General features: G+C 42.5%; 2 protein-coding genes across 4 annotated transcripts; one reads left to right on the forward strand and one right to left on the reverse strand.

Annotated features, from left to right (window-relative positions):
• The first annotated feature begins 116 nt into the window (after window positions 1-116).
• On the forward strand, window positions 117-17,586 carry LOC113019657 (RPA-related protein RADX). 3 transcript variants are annotated; one of them, XM_080299243.1, is made up of 19 exons: window positions 117-224; window positions 1,256-1,367; window positions 1,459-1,648; window positions 1,720-1,829; window positions 2,516-2,647; window positions 3,066-3,232; window positions 3,617-3,773; window positions 4,143-4,251; window positions 5,167-5,258; window positions 5,389-5,514; window positions 5,601-5,705; window positions 5,828-6,001; window positions 6,120-6,244; window positions 7,266-7,525; window positions 7,599-7,652; window positions 7,805-7,848; window positions 8,290-8,571; window positions 8,675-8,824; window positions 16,420-17,586. In XM_080299243.1, exons 1-19 carry the CDS (start codon window positions 162-164, stop codon window positions 16,542-16,544), a joined length of 2,577 nt encoding a protein of 858 aa, XP_080155369.1. In that variant the 5' UTR covers window positions 117-161; the 3' UTR covers window positions 16,545-17,586. The 3 variants fall into 3 exon arrangements, with proteins under 3 accessions (XP_080155369.1, XP_026019218.2, XP_080155371.1); XM_026163433.2 differs by having other exon boundaries at window positions 7,602-7,652; XM_080299245.1 differs by having other exon boundaries at window positions 2,519-2,647.
• LOC113019687 (nuclear factor 7, brain-like) lies at window positions 11,545-13,308 on the reverse strand. The gene has a single exon (XM_026163490.2). It carries the CDS (start codon window positions 13,306-13,308, stop codon window positions 11,917-11,919), a length of 1,392 nt encoding a protein of 463 aa, XP_026019275.2. The 3' UTR covers window positions 11,545-11,916.
• Window positions 17,587-18,862: the final 1,276 nt, after the last annotated feature.

The raw sequence follows: 18,862 nt of genomic DNA on the forward strand, positions 1-18,862 counted from the left end.
GTGTGTTTTACTTCTAAACATTTAGATTTTTAACACTAATTTAACAAGTAATCCTATTTTGTTCTATTAGTATTTTAAGTCATAAATACTAAACAAGAAAATCTGCGTCTCCTCCCTCCTCCCACAATGCACCGCACTGTTATTGTTTGGGCTTCTTCAACATGGCAGCCGCGGGCTGCCTCTTCCAGAGAACCCTGGCCCGGTCCAGACCCGGTACTAACAAGGTGTGCTTCCTCTACTTACAGCCGCCAGGACGATCTTGATCGGTCTGATTGATTAACCGGTTCCCACAGCTGCTAAATCCCCCGCCTTTTTGCCGCCACCCCATCCTCCACCAGACTCCATTCAAAAACCTTCACCTTTATCTTGACCAGCGCAGTCAGTATGACGTGTTAGCGCTGCTGAATGATTCTCACATTAAAAAAACATATGTGATATAGAAAAGGATCCGCTATGTTTACCGACCGAATACTAAATTAATATTACATAATAGAGACGTAGAAACATGTCCAAACTGTCTTGTATCCGTTAGCTTTTAGCCTGTAAGAAACATGCTTAAATGTCAGATTGTGGATGAGCTGCTTGAAAGCACTTCCTAAAAAGAAACAGCAACCCGTCTGGTGACTGAATGTTGTGCCGAAATCAAATTAGGATCATAAGTATTTAGAAAAATAGCCGGATGTGTTTTGGGTTTGTTCATTTGAAGGTGCGGAATAAGAAAATCATTGATTAGTACGTTTTTAAAATTGGATTTGGTTTGTGTGACGCACCTCTGCCTGAAGGCGAAAGTAAATTTTTGACAGCGAAATGACGGATTTAGAGTATAACCTGTTTTCATCCTTTAAACATTAATCTGTTTTTATGTTGTACGTGTTGTATTTTGTTTTTAAGGCCACTTATCACTCAGACTTAAAGTAGAAACGATTCTGCTCAATTCCAGCTCCAAAATGTTTTATCCACTTTGTATTCACTAAAACTTTCATCAGTTTTACCCGAATGACAGTTTAAAATTATTTTATTTTATTTTGGCCCTTTAAGCTTCCCCCTGCTCCTCCTCCTTTAAGACAACTTTCTTCTCATTGGCTGCCCCTTCTGTCCTCTATGTGATGTCATACAGATCCAAGACTAGAAAAACAGTGATAAACTGAGCTTTTGGAGCAGCAAGTACATACACTGAGCCCATAGTTGGTTGTGATTAATATGAACGTCTACAGGTGTAGCAGGAGCTATGCTAACACTTTTTTTTGCCTTGCAGGCATCTCCATCCTCTTCGGTTGTCTGCAGGGAGTTCCTCTATGTGGTGGACTTACAGCGTTATACCAGGGACCAGGGCTTCCCCGTCTACTTCCCCCAGGCCGTCCTCAAAGGTCGGACCCGGTTTTAACTGGTTGTTTGATATATTTCAATCTGATGACGATACTGGTTTTCTTTGGGGTTTTACCAGTTTGATGTCTTCAGGTGACGACTTGTACGACGCCACATTGAGTGATGGGGACTGCCGGGTTCAGGTGACGATGGATCCTGGTCTGAACCGGCTGGTGGAGAGGAACATCCTGCGGCCTGGGCTTGCAGTGAGACACGCCACCTTCAGCACTGCCATTACCGCACAGCTCCCCGAGTGCTCCGGGGCCTTTGGGGAAGGAGCCAGGTGAGTGAGGACAATAGAGAAGATGGAGCTGTGATGCAGTCAGACCAGCTGACTTGTGTGTGCTCCTGCAGCTACAGGCTGGTGAGCCTGGAGGTGAAGGATGAGGATGAAGAAGTCGGGGTCAGATGGTCGGATGTGGACTGGGACTCTTTGCCCTGGTTTGGATCCTCAAAAACTGAAGGTAAGAGGCTAGAAACGAGGAGATTCTGACTCTCAGATTTTTCAGATTTCAGGTTGGAAATGACTTGAACAATTATGAAAATATGAAACGTTTTTTTTATATTCCTTTTCACTGCTGATCTGTTTTTGTTTTGTTACAAATCAACTTCACCGCTTTCATTTTGATCAAGGTTTGATTTCTGCAGCGCTTCTTAGTTAAGAGAAGGTTGACACGATGGCTCTTCTAGTAGCACATGTGAAGCATGTGAACCACACAAAAAATGATCTGTTTCATTTCTTCACAAATGTTATTCTGCTCACAACCATCGGCCTCCTCAAAGTGCACGAGTGTGATAAACCCGTTCTTTCTAACTAGTTTACTAGCTTACCATCACCAGTGTGTGAATGGGTGGATGACTGGATGTGTAAAGCGCTATACAAATACAGGCCATTTAGTTTTAGAGTTTTCTGGTGTTTTTGACCCTGAAGAACGTCTTACAATGGCAGCCGCCAGTCACTGGCTATCAGACTGAGATGGATAGAATCATCCTTTACATGAGTAGTGAAGAAAAGAACTGGATAATGATGGACATGATGTCCAAGCTGAACTAAACAGCGAGTGACTTTGAACATTCAGGGAGGGCTGTAAATTAAAAGGTTTGCTTCTAAAATTTTAAAGCTTCTGATTTGCTGATGTTGTTTATCCAGCAGGTCCTTTGGTTCCTCTGAGAGCCAGCAGGACCGTCTTTCTCCCTCTGTGGAACAATGTGGACTACAGCGGGGAGGTGTGGATGGAAGCCACTGATAAAGAGAAGGAAGCAGAAGAAGAGCCAGAGGAAGGTATCTATGTCTTATTATTATTAATCCTTTATTTATCCAGGTAAAAAATCTCATTGAGATTAAAAATCTCATTTCCAAGAGAGACCTGGCATCATTAAAAAAACATTCCTTCAAACAAACCCGCTGACTTCTTATTTTTACCATTTATCTGGAAGCCTTTCTTCTCATTGCCTGTCCCCAGAGAGCAGGTGGGTGTGGTGTCTGTCTCTCAATGACATCACACAAATATAAGAGTAGAAAAAAACAGTGTGATTTCCACTTTTAACATTATCATCGACTGCTAGTACAGGAGATATATGACAGAAGATTGTAATAGTAAATTATAGAATTATAAAATATAAAGTGAGTTAAGACAAATCCGTTCAAACAGGGGATTCATGTCGTTCTTGTTGGCTGGATTGGCTGTGTGTGTTAACAGGACGATGTCCTGCTGTGACCATATCCGAGTTGCGTGAGTCCTACCTGTACGGTCGCCGGGGCATCACCAGAGGCGCCGTCCAACACGAACTGATTGTACGCATCATCAAAAAATCACATCTCATGTATTACGGGAGAACAGACCGGAACTGTGAGTGTCCTTATAAGGTTAGTGTGCACCATTATTGACACTGGCAAAAACGTTAATACAGATTTCTATTATTTATTTACCTATTCACTGTTTAAACTAACTCAAACTTAAACAACATCAGACCGTGTAAACAAGCATTAATTGCTATACCAGCAGGGGAAAATTGCTCATTCAGTCTCATATTTTGTCCAATTTTCTGGAATAATTGGGTATTATTTGTCAAATTTAGCTTAATCGTTTTAAAGAGCCACTCAAGTGAAACAGATAAAGACAGTGTAACAGCCATACGTAACACGCCTTTGTTCATAGTAGTACAAAGGATGTAATTACCAGAGGACCTAATGCTGATCCCTGAGGAACTCCAGACTTTATAAACTGTTCTCTCGCTCCCTCTGCTTCAGGCGGTGCTGGAGGTGAACGATCGGACAGGAAATGTGTGGGTGGTGTTGTGGAACAGTGTATGTGTCAGCTGGTACCGCTGCCTCAAGCCCGGTGACATCATCAGCCTGAGACGCTATCGAGTCAAACAGCATTACCAGGCTGAGCTCAACGACATAGGTACACAGGACCAAAGCAATGAGACTTTTTTAGTCATTTTTTCCTTTTTCAAACTCCGGTACTTTTGGGTAAAAGGTGTTTTATGATGTGCAGATTTTAAAGCTTAACATATTATTATATTAACTTCACCCTAAAACTCAGTTTGAACTGGTGATTCTTTGCTTTTGTGTCCAGTGGCCCTCTCATTGAGTCTCCCCACTTGTGTTATTCACACACGTCTATATTTAATCTTTCATTTTAGCCTTTTCAACTTCTCAGTTACCTTTAAATCTCACCACAGGTTAGAAGGCAGACTTATTCTAACTGAACATTGTATACGTGGGAACCTGTGACTCACAGTTATCGCTCTGATTCTGTTTTTCTGTGCAGAGATCAGTGTGAACAGCAGAAATCCTGCTGCACAGATTTCTGTCCTCCAAGAATCCACTGTTTCACCTGACTATCTTCCCCCTGCACCCACCTACAGCTTCTACAACAGGTACATGATCCTGTTTGCACATGAGGACTCTACTCAAACCCTTAGAGCAGTGTTTCCCAAACTCTTTGAGCCACGGCACATATTTCACATCAGAAAAATCACAAAGCACACCACCAAACAAAAATGTCACAAAAACCATTTTTATTGAAATATAATGATAATCTGCTCTCAATTTACTTACTTAGTGTGAAACCAGGCCTGCTTAGTTGAACACAAAGCTGATATTCTTGCAGGAACTGAAGAAAGACACACAGGAAGTTCTTCCTCAACAGCTCTGAGTCTTTTTTTTCCTCTTTATTGCAGTCGTACTATAATACTACTCTGTACATTAGTATTTCTTCTTGTCTTCTTCTGTTTTACTGGCGGTTGGCAGTCCACTTAACCCACTTAGTTGAAGAGAATCTAATTGTTCTTCCTGTTCCTGTTCGTCCTGTCACTACACGCAACTCGCTTGGAGTACCAATCTGGTGAAAGTGGATAAACTTCCACGGCACACCTGATAATTTCTTATGTTACACTTATGTGCTGTGGCACAGTGGTGGGAAACACTCCCTTAGAGGCTGCTGTTTGTTTATCTGTTTGTGAGCAAGATTATGAAGACACTATAAAACACTATATATTAGTGAAGCAATTTAGGTTTTAATGTGGGTTTGATCAAAAAACGGGGACTTGGCCTTGGTAGATGTTTTGTGTCCTCTTCTAGTCTAAATAAAGCATTCCTGGCTCCTGTCGGTAACCTTGGTCCTTGCAGCTGAATGTTTCACTGACCCTGAAACTAAACTAGCCCTTCAAACAGGCAAACATCATACATGAGAAATGTCCCCATAATTCAAAGATGTCCTCATTTTGATCGTTTAAAGCTGATGTCCTCTCATGGTTTGAAAGACAAGTGCACACACTGACTCTTTTTGTCAGTAAGGAGCTGCTGGACTGCCCTAACGGTGCTCAATGTGATGTTATTGGCCTGCTGACGTTCTCAGGACGGCCGGAGCGAATCAGGAGCAAGGGTGAGGGAGTTACCATGGCGATAAAAACACACCATGACAACAAAATTTGCTGGTTTTCTTTGAGTTTTCTTTCAGCCACAAAGAAATTGGCTTTTTATTCCTAATTATTATATTTTATTTTAATTTGAAGATGGCAGAGGGGTGGAGCTTCTGGAGTATCGCTGGCTACGATTGGAGGACGGGACGAGTGAGCAGCCAGTCATGGTGAAACTTTTCTCCACGTCTCAGCCAGAAACCCACCTGAGGCTGTACCCACGTGAGACACCGTAGATTTGACTCGTGAACATGTGAATGTGTGTCTACAGCACATTTTATCTTTGTTTACCCGTCCTCCGTCTGCAGTGTCCGTGGTTGTTTGTACACGACTGAAGGTGGTCAGGTCCTCGGATCAAGGTCACAACTGCTTCTACCTGACCAACACCACCTACACACAGGTGTACTGCACAGGTAACACGCTGTGTACGAAGCTAGATTCACATTTTCAGTTGCAGCGTTTCTCCCACTGACTCCCCCTGGCGGTCAATGTTGTGTGTCAACTCTGTCCTCGCTCCTGATTGGTCGACTGCCAGGCCTGGGGCACCACTCAGAGATGAGTTACCGCAGGCTCCGCCCAGTTCGGCAGTTCCTGCAGTGGCTGAGGAGCCAGCACGATGAAGAGGTGCTGAACAGGGCTCTGATTGGAGGCTTCTTCATCTACCCGCCCCCTCCGGTCTCCTTGGAAACATACATGAAGGACAAGAGAGGTCAGCGTGCTGTGTTTATAGCTCCTGACCACAGAGCAGTTTCATTTTTCTGACGGTCGGAGCTTCAATCATCTCAGTGATGATCTTTCGTCTCACCTGTGCTGAATCTAAAACACAGGTGAGCTGGGATTCCTGCAAGGGGCGGAGCTTAAGAGGGAGGTGGAGCAGCTCTGTTACAGGGAGAGACACACCTTCTGTATCCAGGCTACCATCACCATGGTTACTTATAGCCGCAGAGGAGAGGTAACAGCTAGTGCACAATTATCTGTTATGTAAATGTAAACTGCTTTACTTTGTGATCTGATCTGTAAACAGTTCAGTTATTTTACATTCCTCATCTGTTCTAACAAAAATACATGCAGAGGTCATGTGACTCATTCAGCATAACAGAGACTGGGTTTGGCAGGTAACCTGTATTCTTTACAATGGCCACTAGAGGGAGATATCTGCGTGTAGAAGGGTGGAGATGACTTCGACGGAGATGAAAGTGTGACAACTTTTTGGTGTTTATTTTCACTGCAAATCTCTCGTTTTCTCTTGTGTTATAAATCAAGTGCACCTCGTTTATTTCAGTCAAGAGTTACGTTAAAGGTTTGATTTGTGCAGCACTTAGTTTAAAGAAGGTTCAGATGACTGACTGAGACAGATTTGACATAATCTATTATTTTATTCATCCTTTGCTTAAATTATGAAGAAAAGAGTTGAGTAGTGACGGATACAAATGGGACCCAATGTGAGTCTTAATTCTTCTAACACAGACTTTGGTGGCCAAACGTCTCTTTTAGTCTTCTTGGCTCAAGCTGAACTAAACAGCGAGTGACTTTAAGCTTTCAGGAAGGGACAAAAGCTGTAAAGTAACAAGCTTGCTTTCAAAACTTAAAACTTCCAGTTTGGAAATGGGTCACACGTCTACAGGAAAACAGACAAAGTCCAACAAACACTTTCTTATTAGTTCATATTAGCTGTTTTTCCAATAATCAGTGTAAACATTCAGGAAAGATGCTCGGAAACAAAGCCGGTGTAGCCTCGTGAATAGGAATGTGCCAGCGTTGACCACAGGCTACAGGATAACTCATGTATCACTTTCCTGCTCTCGAGATTCCCCGCAGCGAACATCGGGAAAACACTCGAGCTCCGGCAGCTTTAATTAGTAGAAGATCAGCTCTTTGTGTGAACTGTGTGAAGCGTCTCCATCAGTGTAAACTCCCTGGACCGCCTGGCCTCCTTCTGTTCCTCCTCTAATACCTCCTCGTCTCTCCTTCAGGAGGATCGCTGCTTGTTCTGGACAGACCGAGCTTCATCTCGCTGCCCCTCCTCCGCATCCTCTTCCTCGCCCTCTTCTCGCCACCGCTACGCATCTCCCCCCTCCTCCCCCTCTTACTTCTCCCAACTCCCGTTACCTTCCACCCCTCGTTCCTTCAGACCTCCCCTCTCCTCCTCCCCCTCGTCCCCCTCTCTCTCTCTGACCTCTCCGTCCTCACTGGTCAGTAAGTCGACGCCTCGTCCTCCGGACCGCAGAGCAGGGTGAGACTTTAAACCGGCTTTGACTGCACCGCTCAGCTCTGACCGCGAGTCACACTCACCATGTTTGTTTCAGCAGGAAGTCGTGGAAGAGGAAGCAGCTTCTGCAGACGGACACGCCAAACAAGAGGTCAGTTCTGAGGGGGATGTCACTGACTCCGGGTCATCGGGTTATATTAATGTATAAACTGCATACCGCACTATTCCAGTGTCTGACTAATCAGAGCTCCTCGTGACAGGTGAACTCTAATCTAAGGAGGTTGAATTGTTTTGTCCCTTCAGAAGTCCCCGGATCACACTGCAGCCAGAGCAGAACAACAAGACGGGTAAGACTGAATGTTGTTTTAAAGAAACTGCACTTTGCTGAGAGGAAGTTTCTGTATGACCCAATCTAAAAATCATAGAGAGCCTTTGTTTACATGAAGTCCTCAGAAAATCTGTGCTCCTCACAAGTGACCTTTCTGTGACCAGAGAGGCTGTAATCATTTAAAAGGAAAAAAACAGAAATACTAGTCCTCACAAGATTCGATGCTCGTAGGTGAGAAAAACAATAATCAAATGTGGTGCTAACAAGAAGACAAAAGGACAGAGACCAGAAAAACAACTTTTCATAAAAGAGACCCAACTGTGCTCCTTGTGTCTGCCAGAATAGGCCTCACAGATGACATAAAAAGATGATGGTAATCATGGAGCTACGGTGCTCCTGAGTGACCACGGGGACGGCGTTCCTCATAGGACGATGTTCTCGATCTTCTGTCTGTCTGCAGTGATTCTCTTTGAAGCCTCTATGGAGTTCCTTGAAAACACAAACTCTGATGACAACAATGATGAAGACGATGACGACGATGATAATGACGCTGATGACGCCTCGTCTTTTGTTACTGCCCACACTTTGCCGGCCTTCCCACCTGTTGCTGTGGAGACGCTCCCGATGCGTTACGACCACGCCCACAGAGAGGAGCAGGTGGCTGCGGTGGCAATGGGAGGGCGGGCAACGCCTGAGAGGTTTGACTCCACCCTCGATGGCTACTACACATTGAGACTGAGAGGTACACTTTAATAAGCGCACTGGTAACCATGGTGACTGTCATGATATCTTATTGAGACACGGTCAGATTTTCCAAATGTAAATGAACCACTCTGTCCCCTCAGCTCTCTCAGACGGAGTGCTGATCGACGCCGTCTTCCTCCCCCATGCCTCATCTTCCTCTCCCGCTTCTCTCCTCTCGTCTCGCTCCAACACCTGGACCTCCATCTTATCACACGGAGCCTTCTCCTCGCACACTCCTCCACCATCACCAGGTCAGTGAACACACACAGAGCAGTGGTTCCCAATCTTTTTTTGCTGGGCCCCCCTTTGTTTTACAAGAAAAATGTCCCCCCCCTTCTCGCGCACGCACACACGCACGAACACATCCTCCAACCACACACGCCCATAATTTGCTCCATTGCAGTTTATTTCACACCTCAAACATTTAGTAAACAATTAAGTAAATACAATTAATCTGCAATAAATTACAGGTAGTAAGAAAATAAACTACACACAACGTCAAAGGTTTTCACGTCACGCTATGCGCCACGTCATTGTTTACATGAGATGAATTGCAGAATGGCAGATAGAGACAAAATACTGTTAATCTGACTATCTGCAGGTTTTACATGCAGTTACTGTCCCTCCATTTACAAAGGCAGAGGCGTCACGGTGTGATTATTTTACATGCAGTTGTTTGTTTGTTTTTCCTGCGTAATAATTCAACATTGCTATCAATGCATTTTTCAAAAAATGCCTCTCTGTGCAAAATGGGTTTAAAAACATAAACAACTGTGGGATCCTGTTTGTCTGTGATTTGAACCAAGGGAACAAATCGTGGCAGGATCAGCCTGATGTTATTTGTATCCTGCTGTAACTTTACTGTATAAAGAGCTAACATCTCCAACATGTCAGGAGTAGTTCGTCATTACAACAAGTGTTTGTGAACTAAAAATCAAGAATGTGGGATCCTGTTTGTCCGTGATTTAAACAGCCCAGCGCTGCTCCCGATGAAGGGAAAACCAATTCTGCAGGGAGACCTACCTCGGCACTTGTGCATGTGAAGCCAAAGGGAAGATTTGCTTCACCATATTTTCTAGTCTTTGGCTTAGAATGAAGTTGGTTTGGAAACATATTCAGCGATGCTTCATCTCCTGCTTTGCGTTTTTGGAGGCGCCCGTGCTAGCAGTGTCCAACTAACAGAAACAGTTGCCTCTGCCATGTTTTCCTGTTTCTTCTTTCCGTGTAGCCGCTAGTTCGAAAGTTTATTTCCTCTCAGGTTTGTTACTTTCAGTAAAGTTTCACTGTTAGAGCCCTGACCAGCATCCTGCAGCATCTGGAGCAGCTGTGTGGTGCTGTCATGGCAATAAGGATCCAAATCTGTGGGGATGTTTCCAGCAGGGGTTATAACCTGCAGCCAGCAAGGTGTGCCTAATAAAGTGGCCGTGTTTATGTCACAGAGCAGCAGCATCAGAAAACGGTGGTTTACATCTCTGTTACAGGAAACCTGAAGAGTTAAAACACAAGAGAAGAAAATCTAAACGTTACACAAAGAACATAAAAGAAGTAAACTTCATAAAAACTTCACAAATGATGCTTTAAATGAAAAATAAATCCCTGTAAATAATTCAACAGGTCACATGTTAGAACCACCTTAACTAAACTCTGTAGCCGCTCACTGTGGTTTGTCCCAGCAGCTCTTAGGAAACAAACTGCTAACTTCAGTGTCAGCACACACTGTTAGTAAACTATGCAACACTGGATTCAGGTTTCAGTTGTGTTAAGTTGTGAAGTTGTGATGAAAGTCTTCTTACTGACACAGGTAGGATGGTCAGGCGTCCTCTGTTCCTTCACCGTTCATGAACTGTCACTTATAAAATGCTGCCAAACATCAACTACACTCAATAACTAAACGTGTGCAGGTTAAAGTGATGGACGCCCAGATCTGCACTCCAAATACAAACAGACTAAAGGTGTTTCCTCCAGAAACAAAGACAATATTTACAAAGGTCTCACAGGTAAATTGTGAGCGATCACAGCAGCATCTCATCCTGACTAACAGCTTTTAGATGCAGGGAGAGCGTCGTGGTTCAGAGGTGGTTCAGCAGATGATGAAGGCCTTTCTGTTGCATTGTGTAGTGCTGTGGAGGCCATGATGGTCGACTGGGTCTGCTTCTACTGAACTCACAAACACTTCTGAGGTATTTACACCTGAAGCCTCATTGAATGTGAGTCAGAAACAAACGGCTCAGCTGTGATTAATGGATGTTTCCCTGCATTTCTATTTTCACACAGTTTATTTCTTACAGCAGGAAAACTGAACAGAATGTATGTAAGAGGTCAGAGTGAGGATGACGTCACTTAATACAGGAAATACATGTTTGTCTGTTTTGATGATGAAGGACTTCTTCAGCTCTGTAAACAGCTACACTTGAGAGGACAGAGGTGATTTCATGGATCAATAACAATGTGTTTATCAGCTTTCATCATCGCAGTGCAGACATGACGTCAGATCTATCAGAGTGAAGGCCGTCTCTCTGATGACGTCACAGAGCAGAGTCCTTCTGTCCAATAAAGGATCTCAGATCAGCTGCTGCCATCTTGTGGCCACAGTTGGTTACTGTCTCTGAAAGTTGTCTCATGTTTCCTGTTGTCCTGCTAACAAAGGCTGGAGCTCATCATGCTGAGAGGGCAGCAGCATTTTGTGGCTCTTCACACATGTTCATTATATTCTGATGATCCTGGATGGAGACAAACTACAGATAAGTGTGTTCAGCCCAACTAGTTTATCTCATTACAGCAGTTTGATGTTTCCCTTTGAATCCCCCTGAAGATCCTGACAGTGAAGCACGTACATAATACTCCAGCCTTTCAACTCTGAGCTTATTTAGTTCTATTAATACACTGAAATCTCATTTGTGTCATGAAGAAAGTCTTTAATCAAACAGAATTCAAAGATCAGGAACATTTCATATATGGAGTTAAACATGAATCATTGTTTCAACAACATATTTATTGTTGTCATAAACAGACAAGAAGACAACAACAAACTGCTCCTCCCATTCAACACATGTCAGTCCATATCCCAGCAAACTAAATCATCTCCATTTACACATCAAATAGAAACATGAATCACTTGTAATGATTAGAAACTTGATAGAATTTCAAATCTAGTTTGGGGAGTCATTCAGTGAGAAACAGTGAAATGATTTTCCATGTGAAAAGGTGGACAGCAGAAACAGAAAGAAAGAGTGAAACTAAAAGAGAAACAAAGAGCTTTGGAACAACGAGGCAGCAGGAGGACAGCTGCAGTTTAACAGCTTCAACTCACTGACAGGAAACAACATTAGAAACATCATCATCCTCAACTCATCTGCTGCACTGACACTGACACCTTCAACGGACACACATTCACTTCATCCCATGTATAAATGTATGGAAACATCCTGTGAGTGAAAGTGTGTGTGAAGGTGTGTATGTGTGTGTTAGTATCAGGATCAGAGAACGACAGCTTTCCTCTGTTCCAGTCCAGATTCACTCTGATCCTCTGGAACTTCTTCTCTACTGAGAGATCAGTGACAGGAGCTGATGGTGAGAATGCTGAGTATTCACAAATACAGAACCATATCATCCATAATCCAGACTGTATGCGTCCCTTCCTCTGCACAGACTCTGCTAACACACCCAGTCCCCACCATGTACTGTCTCCAACTTCAACATCCCAGCTGTGAGTCCCTGAGTTAAAGCCCTCAGAGCCCAGGACACAGCAGAACAAATCAATCCTCTCTGGATTATCAGGAAGCTGCTGCTTCTCTCCTCCTTCAGTCACACTGGTCAGATCTTCAGACAGGATGAGGTTTGGATGAGCAGTGTTTGGGTCCAGAATGAGAGGAGTGTAGGAGACCACGTCCTTCATGTTGTTCCAGATGTTGAAGGTCAGGTTGCCCAGGTGTTTGGCCTGGTCTATCAGAGCTCCTGAGGGCAGCTGTGGATCATCCAGCAGGGGGCAGCGCTGGACTCTTTCCACTGCAGCCTTGTAGTTGTGCAGGAATGAGACGTCTTCAGCTCTCAGCTCCTCCTCTGTGGCTCTGACTGTGTCTGAAAGAGCTGCTATCTCTCTGCTCAGAGCCTCCATCTTCTCCTTCATCATCCCACTCTTCTGCTCCTCTTCCTCCCTCAGTGCAGCCAGCCTGGCCTCCTCTTCCTCTGCTAGAAACTGCTGAAGCTTCTTAAACTGCTCCTTAATCTGCCTCTCTGTGTGTCGGGCCTGGACCTTAATGTGTTCTGCTGTTTGATCAAACTTCACTTGAACTTCTTCACAAACCTTTAACTTCTTCTTTAAGGACTCCAGAGTTTCCTGAAGTTCCTTCTTGTGTTGTTGTGCAGCTTCATCGATGGGTCTGAATCTGTGATTGGTGTGTTTTTCTGAGTCTCTGCAGACGACACACACTGGCTGCTGATGGTCCAGACAGAAGAGTTTGAGTTTCTCAGAGTGCAGACTGCAGAGAGCCTCTGAAGCTCTCTGATCTCTCTCCTGTAAGAACGACTCACACAGGTTCTTTAAAGCCAGATTTAAAGGTGGTTCTTCCCTTGAAGATCTTCTCTTACAAACTGGACACTCGTGTGTTGGTCTCTCTCTCCACCATCTCTTCAGACAGTCTTTACAGAAGCTGTGGCTACATGACAGAATAACAGGATCCCTGAAGACCTCCTGACAGACCGGACAGCAGAGATCCTCCTCTGATCTGGAAGCCATTGAGTCTGTGAGTGAAGCTGAAAACAGCAGACAGGAAGTACAGTCAGTCCTGGCTCCCCTCCCTCCTCTACCACCTTCACTGAAACTTCCTTTGAGTCGTGTTTTTTCCTCAAACTCACATTCAGTGTGTGGAGCGTCAGCAGCTTGAAGCAGCAGTGTTGGAGTTTTCCACTTTTCTCTCCTGTAGCTGGACTCACTCAGAGGAAGCTGCTAGTTTGGTCTGAGCTCAGTCTGATCGTCTGTGCGTCTCTCTTTACTGAGGACGAAGAACTTCCTGTTTCCTGGTTTGTCACATTTGAGTGACGTGAGGGGAGGAGACAAATGTTGCTGTTTGACTTTTAACTAAGGTGTGTTTCAATCCTGCCTGCAGCTCAAAAGCTGTAAAACAGGTTTTGTGTCTTTTCACCTCCACAGGTCACAACATGAAACCTGTTGTGAAGTTTATAAAATAAAGTGTCACTCGGTGGTGCAGCTGTTTGTCAGCTTCTATTTTAGACTTTGTTCTGGTTCTTGTTCAGGTTCCCAGCAGTGGGAGTGTAATGCAGTCACACACACACAGGTGGTGTTAAGGTGGATTCACTTAGTTACAGACAGTGGTGTTATTTCCTGTAACTACGGGTGTGTTTCACTCCAAAGTTCAGACATTAACCTGCCAGAAGTTGTAAAAGTTACTAATAAAGAGCTTTTATCTCATTTCACATGGAGGTCAGAGCATGAAAGCTGTGATGCAGCAGTTTGAGGAAACTTGCTGCTGATATAAAATATTTTTTGTGGTTTTACAAAATATATAAAAGAGCAGAAAGAAAAGAAAAAAGTGTAAAGACTGCAGCAAAATGCATGTTTTAGTGTGAGTTGGTTCATCTGATCTGGTTGTGTAAAAGTCACTGCATGACACTGAGTGTTACTTTTGTGTTACTGACACTCATCTCTGACTCAGAGAAACGATTTCTCCCCTGTGATGTTCACACAGTGGTGAGTTACATGTGTGTGGAATTTTTCACGTTTTATAGAATTAAATTTCCTCTTACTTTCTTTTTTGTTAACCTGAGTCACTGATCATTTGCAGTATTACAGAGTCTGGCAGTCTTTGCATGATGTCCACGTCACTGCAAGTTTCTAGCTGACTCTCAGGTGTGACAGGTGTGCCAGCAGGAAAGAGTAATAATAACCTGCATCCTGAGGTTTGTCATGCAGGATTAAAGGAGCCAGGCTTTGTTCACACAGCTAGGATTGTATTTTACACTGACCCTGGGTCAGTATAAGTATCATACAGTTTAAACGAAGCACTGAAACTTGCACATATTTATTACAGATGCACTAAAGAAAAACGGGATATTTACAGTCAATCTGTGGCTGCGATTAAACACTTTACTGGAAACTTTATTAACCAGTAACTTCATCAGTCATGACAGGAGCTAATATTTCTGTGCTAACATTGTCTAAACCAGTGGTTCCCAAACTTGTTTTTGCTGGGCCCCCCTTTGTTTTACAAGAACCCCCCCCCCTTGTGCGCACTAACACATCCTCCAACCACACACACTCATATTTTGCTCCATTGCGGTTTATTTCACACCTCAAACATTTAGTAAACAATTAAGCAAATACAATTAATCTGCAATAAATTACAGGTAGTAAGAAAATAAACTACTAACTCTTTTACGCTACGTCCGCACCTACACGGGTATATTTGAAAACGCAGCTGTTTCGTCCACGTAAACGGCGTTTCGAATCACCAAAAATGATGATTTTTTTTAAACTCCTTTTTTGCCTTTACGTGTGGACGAGGAATACAGAGTTCGTCACGCAACATCAAAGGCATGTGGCTATTTTCACGCCACGCTGTGCGCCACGTTATTGTTGAGATGAATAGCAGAATGGCAGATAGAGACAAAATACTGTTAATCTTACCATCTTCAGGTTTTACACGCTTACATACACACACAGTTACTGTCCCTCCATTTAGAAAGGCAGAGGCGTCACGATGTGATTATTTTACTGTAGTTGTTTTTTTTGATGTGTAATAATATTCAACATTACTATCAATGCATTTTCCAAAAAACGCCTCTCTGTGCAAAATGGGTTTAAAAACATAAACAACTGTAGGATACTGTTTGTGATTTAAACAGCCCAGCGCTGCTCCTGACAAAGGGAAAACCAATCCTGCAGGAGACCTACCTCGGCACTTGTGCAGGTGAAGCCAAAGGGAAGATTTGCTTCACCATATTTTCTGGTCTTTGGCTTAGAATGAAGTTGGTTTGGAAACATATTCAGCGATGCTTCATCTCCTGCTTTGTGTTTCTGTGGGCGCCCCGTGCTAGCAGTGTCCAAGCGTTTTGCCCCCCCCCCTTTTCATACCGTGCCCCCCCTGCAATGGTAAATGGCCTGTATTTATATAGCGCTTTACTAGTCCCTAAGGACCCCAAAGCTCTTTACATATCCAGTCATCCACCCATTCACACACTGGTGATGGCAAGCTACGTTGTAGCCACAGCCACCCTGGGGCGCACTGACAGAGGCGAGGCTGCCAGACACTGGCGCCACCACCACCAGTAGGCAACGGGTGAAGTGTCTTGCCCAAGGACACAACGACCGAGACTGTCCAAGCCAGGGCTCGAACCAGCAACCTCCCGATTACAAGGCGAACTCCCAACTCTTGAGCCACGATCGCCCTGCAGTGTCTCTGGGCACAGTTTGGGAAAGTCTGCTATAGAGAGAAATGTCCTCATAACGCAGAAATGTGATCGTCAAACAGTAATATCCTCACAGTGTGTAACTTGTAATGTCACAGTGTAAAAATGTCCTCATAAATACAAATGTCCTCTTTGTACACAATGTCCACACTGAGCAGAAACACTTACATTATCAAAATGTCCTCTTAAAGCAGAAAGCTTCCTGCAGAACAGAAATGTCCTTCTATTGCAGACTTGTCCCCAAAATGCAGGAACGTCCTAATAAGCAGAAATGTCCTTGTAATGCATAGACCACAAAGCAGAAATATCCTCTTAATTAAAAATGTCCTCACAAACTAGATATGTTCCCACAGAGCATATCTGGTCACACCTTCCCACACACAAAGATGTGATAGTAAAGGGTCTTCTCTTTGCCTCTCAGGTGACCTTATCGCTATGGCGTCCCAGCTGACCAATCAGAGGCTGGTGTGCATTGTAGAGGCGTGTCATCTGGGTGGAGCTACAACTGAACTCGTCCTAAGCAGAGCCTTTCAGCTGACCAACTGATGCCTGATGGGAGCTGTAGTATATGCACTTAAAAATGCTAGTATTTGTAAGTATTGAGAGTTGTAGTTTTTACACTAATTTTAACTACATTGTAACATCTTCAGTGACAAATTTGTACACTTTATTGCTGTTCTCTTTTTTCATTGTTCTTATTTACAAAATGCTGATGGGACGCTGGGAGTTGTAGTACCACTTCATCAAAGTACTCAAAAAGTGCAGTAATATATTGAGGTATTAATAAAATGTGTATAGCAGGGTTCATAAGCTAAATAGAAGAAGGTAAATAGTTAAAAGTGTTGTTGTTTAGGGTAAAATTAGGCTTAAAAGTCCCTTTTTAAGCCTAATTTTGCTTTTGTTTTGAATAATACACTAAGATTGTGTTGTTTCATGTTTGTACGGTTCGGTTTGGACCATTTTGTATTTACAGTGTAAAATTATTTCTCACTTCCCTTAAAATTCAGATTTATGACCTTATTTTATCCCGCATTTTCCTCTTGTGGACTGTGACATAATATTTAACATTTTTTAAACTTTAGAAATTAACTTATGTAAGTATAAGGAGAAAAGAGCTGATGTGGCGATTAATGCAATGTGGTTACTTTCTTTTCTTTGCTTCTCACTGCTGCTGCTGTTTCATTGTTTGTGGTATTTTCTGCCTTTTTACTGTGAAATTTCTGTAAAGTATTCACTGTTACATTCAGTGTGTTTTCTGTGAAGGAGGCTTTGAAATAGAATTAACATTTGTGCTACAGTGTCAGGTCCACAGTGTTTCTGAAATCCTGTCTTTGTTAACCTGTTTTCTGTTCTTGCCACCAAAAAGCATTTAATAACTTTAAATTATATTTTATATTTTATTATATGCCAAACCGCTTTGTTAACATTGATAAACTTTTGTTTTCCTGGATTCACAGCTTGGTACATTGTATCTGTAGTATGAAAACATTGTTCTTCACTGAATGTTCTTTGGATTTCTACACATGTGAAGTTTTTATACTTCAAGCAAATATATTTCATTTAACATCCCAATAAAATGTCTCCCATGTGAATGTTTCAGTGGCCGTATTGTCCAACTGATGTTTCTAACTCCCTAAAAAGCTGTTTTCTCTCACTGACAGCAGTAATTTATCTCCCAGTGGTTTTTATGTTTCTTCCACTACCAGTTTCTTGGATCTTCAAACCCATCATGGATCATCTGAATATCTACTTCTTTAAAGCATCTCACAGATGTGTAGTTTTATTTTATGGTTATTTTATTTATCTTTTTTGAGGATTGGGAGGTCTGCATCACTTTGAGTTCATAAAGTGCAGTTTCTATTGTGGTAGTCCTAAACATGGCCTTGACCAACATCTTCTGTAAAATAATAATAATGAGATTGGTAATTAAACAAAAACCGTTAACAATAATAGTGACACAAATAAAAAACTCGTCTGGAAACAGAAATTAAACTGATTGGAAAAGACAAAACCACAATGACTGATGACTTAAAGAGTTAGTTCAGTTGTGGCTGGTGCTAATGGAGGAGAGCTTGAACCTTGTTCAGAAGAAGAAATATAAGAAAAAGGAGGTAAAAAAGTTTTACCTTCATAAAGTTGTCAGTGTTTCGAAGTACTTCAGCAGTATGTACCAACATGTAGTACACGCTTCAAGGAGCCTGATTACTTTCCTAAATAGCTTTGGCATTTGTAGGAACTCATCTTTGTTTAACAAATTCCTGGGCTTTTTTAAGGAACTCTCCAATTTTCCCTATAAGAACTTAGACTTATTTAATTAACTGTTGAACTTTTTAAGGACTTTGAGAACTTTTTAAACCACTAGAGAATTTCTGTAAGAACCTTTTGAATTTTTCTCAGTAACTTAATCTTGAAAACCTAAATTAACTCTGATTAACTTGAGAACCTCTTTAGATGTTGTCACATGTTCACCCCTAGATGTCAGTAGATTGCAGACAGCTGAGTTCCCAATTCAAGTTCATAATCCTAGCTATGATGATGGCTGTAGAACCAACATGTTTTAAGTCAGCCAAGACAGATCTAAGCCATTTAGACTGTAGCCCATAACCCCATACAGTGTACAAAAATGTGAACACTTAACAAAAAATTAGGAAATGAAAAATAAACAAATTCTAATTTTATGCTTCGTTTCTTCCAATGTTTTTATCTCTTTTGATGATTTTAAATGCAAAGCACTTTGGTCAGCAGTTGTTGTTTTAAATACGCTATAATGAGGACATTTTTAAAAAATGGACACAATCCATGTTCAAATAAATATTTTACAGTATTTTACATTTTGAGTCATCTTAAAAACTGTTATTCCCTAT

The sequence above is a fragment of the Astatotilapia calliptera genome, chromosome 3 (assembly GCF_964374335.1).
Source record: "Astatotilapia calliptera chromosome 3, fAstCal68.1, whole genome shotgun sequence".
Taxonomy (NCBI): Eukaryota; Metazoa; Chordata; class Actinopteri; order Cichliformes; family Cichlidae; genus Astatotilapia; species Astatotilapia calliptera.

What these genes read in the sequence shown, in the direction of transcription:
- LOC113019687 (XM_026163490.2), bottom strand. Translation starts at nt 13,308, where the DNA reads ATGGCTTCCAGATCAGAGGAGGATCTCTGCTGTCCGGTCTGTCAGGAG.
- LOC113019657 (XM_080299243.1), top strand. Translation starts at nt 162, where the DNA reads ATGGCAGCCGCGGGCTGCCTCTTCCAGAGAACCCTGGCCCGGTCCAGA. An exon ending in GGAGCGAATCAGGAGCAAGG is followed by an intron (nt 5,259 to 5,388) that starts GTGAGGGAGTTA and finishes TTTAATTTGAAG; the next exon opens with ATGGCAGAGGGGTGGAGCTT. An exon ending in CTACACATTGAGACTGAGAG is followed by an intron (nt 8,572 to 8,674) that starts GTACACTTTAAT and finishes CTGTCCCCTCAG; the next exon opens with CTCTCTCAGACGGAGTGCTG.